Source organism: Pygoscelis adeliae, unplaced genomic scaffold, assembly GCF_000699105.1.
Source record: "Pygoscelis adeliae isolate BGI_AS28 unplaced genomic scaffold, ASM69910v1 Scaffold358, whole genome shotgun sequence".
NCBI classification, from domain to species: Eukaryota; Metazoa; Chordata; class Aves; order Sphenisciformes; family Spheniscidae; genus Pygoscelis; species Pygoscelis adeliae.
The window spans coordinates 1586545-1591936 of record NW_008825429.1 but is presented as its reverse complement, the minus strand read 5'-3'; the positions used below and the strand labels follow the sequence as shown (position 1 = coordinate 1591936).

At 52.8% G+C, this 5392-nt stretch overlaps 1 protein-coding gene across 1 annotated transcript in view; it reads left to right on the top strand.

Annotated features, from left to right (window-relative positions):
- Nucleotides 1–4904, top strand: part of DERL3 (derlin 3) — a 5993-nt gene extending 1089 nt beyond the window's left edge. The window contains exons 2-7 of the mRNA XM_009330848.1: nt 92–157; nt 787–860; nt 1367–1460; nt 2937–3132; nt 3632–3722; nt 4284–4904. Coding sequence (XP_009329123.1) covers nt 92–157; nt 787–860; nt 1367–1460; nt 2937–3132; nt 3632–3722; nt 4284–4398 — 636 coding nt within the window. The 3' untranslated portion in view covers nt 4399–4904. The remainder of the gene's footprint in view (nt 1–91; nt 158–786; nt 861–1366; nt 1461–2936; nt 3133–3631; nt 3723–4283) is intronic.
- Nucleotides 4905–5392: the final 488 nt, after the last annotated feature.

Here is a 5392-nt window from a genome sequence, read left to right as displayed (position 1 = left end):
GAGGGGGTGCTGTGGTGGGGGAGCCAGGGGGCCGGCTGAGGGCAGTGGGTGCCCGGCAGCGGGTGGCAGCTGCTCTGCCTGTCTCTCACAGCAGCTGGAGTTCATCACCCCCTTCCAGCTGTACTTCAACCCCGACCTCATCTTCAGGAAGTTCCAGGTGAGGCCTTGACCGGGCTTCGGGGCCCCTCTTGCCCCTTCCCAGTGAGGGGTGGGTGCGACAGGCTGGGCCCTGGGCGTCTCGCTCCCCAGCGTGGTCAGGGAGTGCTGCGTGATCCCACAGGGCTTCTTTCCCGCTACTCCAACCTTCTCCGATTGGCGGGAGCTGGGTCGCCAACGTGGTGTCCCCTCTTGTCACAGACGCCTGGATGGAGATAGCTTCTTCCAGCCTTTCCCTGCCATACGCCATCTCGGCATTTCCCTTTTTCCTTTACTCAAAACCTGTCTCTTCCTTTTCTGTGACACTGAGATGTTTGGCCAGCTGATGTCAGGCTGGGAGGGGAAGGGATGAACAGTGATTTACTTTGGCTCTGGGTGCTGAATTGTGGCTTCCAGAAAAGTAGAGAAATCTTCTTTCTCACACCTGGAAGGGCAAGGTACTCTGATGTGGGCAATGGAGGGAGGTCCCACGTGAAGGTGGTGCAGCTGTCTGGTGTCCTGGGATAGTTCTGAGTGGATGGGTGCATGGCTGGGCGTCCCCAGTGGATAGGGTGATGGGCTGCTGTACATGTGATGGGGAGAGACCTGTCTGTCCACCTCCTTTTCTCTCTTCTCTCTCTTCTCTTTCAGATATGGAGGCTGATCACCAACTTCCTCTTTTTTGGGCCCCTGGGATTCAGTTTCTTTTTCAACATGATATTTCTGTATCCTTTGGTCTCAATGAAGCTCTCTGCTCCCTTTTTGGCTTAGATGCGATTCCCCCTGTCCATCTTCCTCCCCAGGCTGACTTGTCTTGGCAGCAGTCTAGGGCTGTGGACTCTTCCCTTGGCTCTTTTGGTCTGAGTTGAAGCCATTCCCCTGACAACTCTGGCCACCTCCTGCACCTCCATCTCTGCTTGCTGCAGGGCAGCCCCTGCCAAAAGGCTGAAGAAGCTGGCAGTGCTGCTGCGGCTCATGCTGGAGAGCAGTGCCCATGCCTGGGGCGAGCTCTGGCTGGAGCACAGCAGATGCCTCTTTTTTTCCCTGGGGTCAGTAGTATGAGGTGAAGTTTGCACTGTTCTGCTCTGGGGCTTGGACACCTGGCTGACAGCTTCCTGTGATGAAATAGCTTGCAGCTGGCTTATTCCCCATAAAGTCGTGCTGTGGGGACACAGGGTGGCCAGCTGTTAATTTCCTATACTGCAACCCCTCCCTTCTCTCCTGCTCTCAGGTACAGGTACTGCCGCATGCTAGAAGAAGGCTCCTTCCGTGGAAGGACGGCTGACTTTGTCTTCATGTTCCTCTTTGGAGGGTTTCTCATGACAGTATCCTTTTGAGTTGGTTGAGACTCGTCGGTGTCTTCTGAGGTGCTGTGGACAGTGTGGGGCTTGTCTGCTGGTGCTCTGTATCCTGTATTGTGTGGTGCGTAGCAGGTACCTGCCTGCTGACCACAACTGGCTTGTGAACCTTCTTGGTGCCATGGGCCAGAGCCGTGTTGTGCCCCTTGCCTGCCAGGCTCATGCCCTGAGGCTTGGGAGAGCTCTGCTGAGCATGTGGTGGAGGGGCAACTTCTGGCTGTACGGCACAGCTTGTGCTCGTCATCTTGCCCACCCTTGTCTCCTGGCCTGTGCCTCACCCAGTATGCTTAGATCAGAAGCAAAATACAGGAAAAGCTGCCTGTACTTGTGTTGGTGTCTGCAGAAGTGCTGATGCGCCTGGTAAGGGGATGGGCTGCCTGATCCCAGAAGAGGACGTGTGGCAGTGTGCTCGGGAAGCTCAGCCTGAAAGGAAGCCCCTTGTTACGCTCTGTGAGAAACCATCCGGCTGCGGCAGGGCGACTGTGTCTGAGCTCTGGTGGGTGGAGCACACTGCAGCGCTGCTACCATTGGCATGAGACTGGCTCAGAAAACCAAGCTGCAGCTGCAGGGAAGAGCACAGAACTATAAGGACAAGGAGTGGGGTGCCCACATACTGTCTGCCGTCAGCACGTCAGGCAGTGTGAGCCCAGTACTCTGTCCTTGCAACCTGTCAGTGGCTGGAGATACCGTCACACATCTTAAGTTCTTTTATTGTAGGACAAAATAGTTTGATGGGGAGAAATATCTCCCTCCCAAGCATAAAGCCTTTTCTGAATGTCTTGCTGCTGTCTTCTGCAGATGGCTCAGAGCACTGCTCTCCCCACAGAGCTCTGCATGAAGCTGTGTGAACTCTCATGGCTGTCGGCCATCCTTGGGTGTTTGGCTAGTCAGTGTCCAGGTGCCTGCAGCAGCCACGTGCTTGGCCATAGGTGGATTTGGAGTCCAACTACAACAAGAGCAGGGGAATTTTTTGCCTCTGGCTGTCTCCTTGTGCTCTGGAGAAGAGGGTTGTGAATTGCAAGAGCCATCTCACTGCTGAAATTCTTCTGTAGAAGGCAGATACTGGATGTGAGCTAGTTGTTAATATGTGCCACGTGTCCCAAGTGCTGTAAGAATGTGAAGGCCCTTCTCTGAAGGTCGCTTTGTAGACATGACTATATGAGCTTCCTGGTCTCTGGTGGTTGTAGACAGCAGCTTAAGGAGTGAGCAATCTGTACGTGCCGCTTCAGAGTGTCTTGTTCTGGGGTGGCAGGGAGGGAAATGTGGTGTGTGGGGGCGTGGTACATCTCAGCCAGCCCAGGAAAGGTTTGGTGGAATGGGCAATGTCTTGCATGCTGCAATCAGCTGCCTGTAGTTCTGGGTTTCCTAGTCACAAGGCACCCTGTGCTGCCTGGAGGTGGTGCACAGGGTGGGTGGGTTTTTCCTTGACTCGGTAGTTCCTAGCTATTTGGACTCTTTGCCAGCCTGTTTTTCCTGGGCCAGGCTTTCACCATCATGCTGGTGTACGTGTGGAGTCGCAGGAACCCTTATATCCGCATGAACTTCTTTGGGCTTCTTAACTTCCAGGCCCCCTTCTTGCCCTGGGTCCTGATGGGATTCTCTCTGCTCCTGGGCAACTCCATCATCATCGACTTACTGGGTATGTCAAAGCTGGTGGGTGCTGGGAACAAGGGCACTTTGCAGCCACAGTGCTCTCTATTCTTACAGATGCTACGGGGGCACTAGCACCGTCTCTTGGTTTCATCTTAAGATGGTGGGTTTCCTAAAGTGAGCTGGCTGAGGTTGCTGGGTGGCCAGCCTCGTGCCTGAGCTCTTGCTGGTGACCTGCATTTTGCTGTGTCTTCCCCAGGGGCAGAAGTTGGGTATGGTGAGCTCTGCCTGACACTTGTGCTGTGTCTCATCTCCTGGGTGCCTGGTGCTGCCTTCAGGCTGACAAGCTCCCTGCCTGCTTGTGTGCCAATCACAGCAAACTGCCTGGCCCTCTGACACTGCAGCGCAGGTGGCTCTGGTGGGAGCTGGGGCATGGGTACACAGCTGAGGGATTCCTGGAGCTTCATCCTGCGTAAGCTCCCAGCAACTCTGGTTCAGCTGGTGAAGGAGTCACAGCTGGGCCTGACCTTGGTGACATCTCTCTCCAGGGATTGCAGTGGGTCACATCTATTATTTCTTGGAAGATGTTTTCCCCAACCAGCCTGGAGGAAAGAAGTTGCTGTTAACCCCTGGCTTCCTGTAAGTAAAGCTGATTCTTTCTGGGCTTTGCTGTGTTGCTTCCCAGCCTGGGTCACTTTCATAGCAAACTCTGGTCTGTGACGGCGTTGGGTGACCATAGGACGCAATTGCATGCTAATAGCACCTCAGCTCGACAGTTTATGCCTCTGCTGCAGAAAGCGCTGGCACTTTGCACATTATATACATACGTACACAGGGTCCATAAAGCAGTTGCTGGTACCTTAAGCTTTGCTAGTTGAACCGGAGTGTTCTTACTGCTTGTGGAAATGCTAGATGCAGGTAGGATTTTTTTCTGATGTATTTCTGTAGTTTAACAAAGCAGAATATGTTCTGCTTCATGCTGAGGATCAAGCTGACCTAGAGATCAAGGAAGCAGGTACTGTCATTGTTACATACTGAGCTGAGGAAGAGAACAGTTAGTGCTGGTGCAACAGGCAGGTGGTTGTGGCGTACAGCCAAGCCCTGTGAAGGGTTAGGGTGTTCCTAGGAGGGCTGGGGGTTTTGTCCTCAGCTCACTTTCCTAACCTGCCTGCTTGGTGGGACGGGCATGTCCCTCGTCAGGAAGATGGTATTTGACACACCTGAAGAGGATCCCAACTATAACCCTCTCCCTGAGGATCATCCAGAAAACCAACCTAGAGACCAAGACCAGAACCAGCAGCAGCATCCACAGTAACACAGGGGACTTCTCCATGTGGCCAGATTCCTCTCTTCCAGCTGGACTTACGCTGTGGCCCAGAGATCCTACTGGAATAACACCAGTTGCCATTCCGATGTGTAATGTTTCACTGTTTGTATGGGTAACCCATCTTCCCCTTGTACCAAGTGGTTCCACAGAGCTTTGCACGTAAGAACTGATGAATGCTTATGGAGGTATTCTAGGGACAGGGACGGGAAGCTGTGATGGCCCTTCAGTTACCCAGTGGGGAATAAGTATCAAATGGGGTGTTAAACCAGTTACTCCTTCTCTTGCTGTGTGCCAGGTCACTCTTGCCCTCTGTACAAAGACAAATGCTCCTGGCTCTCACTGTTGAAAGACCTCTTTGTGGGCTCTCAATGAAGTAGTACTCCCAGCTCTACCATGGTAGAATGCAGCTCAGCCTCTTCCTTTCCTCTAAGTCCCCCACTCCTTTTTTGGTTGTTGTTTCCAGAGAGTCTTTACATTAAAGTCTTTATTTTTCAGCTGTGTGTCCATTTCTGCCGGGGCAGAGGCAGCAATTCACCAGTACTCATCAGGACTTTGCTCAAAACCGCCAGGCTGCTTGCTTGGGCTTTTCTTTTTTGGTGGGCAAAGTTCAGGCTAGCTGGAAGATGTCCTTCCCCTCTTCGGTCAGCAGGACTGCAGGGCATGAAAGGGGCTGGGGGGTGGGGGCAGATGTCTAGGTGGAGAAAGGGATGCCTGGGAAAGGACAGGGGTCAGAGCTGGACACTTGATCCGGGCAGTGACTGGAAGTAGCACTTGACACTAGTAATAAAGGCTGTCTGCACATGCAGTGTAATTCCACTCTTGTTGAATTTTTTAGTTCTGAAACTTAAACATCTGAACTTTAGGGGAAAACTAAACAAGCTTGTCCCTACCATGAACAGCTGTACTAAGTGGATTTGATCATCCCTGCTAATGCAGTACACACTGTGCTTGTACCAGACCTCAAAGCCAACATTGTATCTTA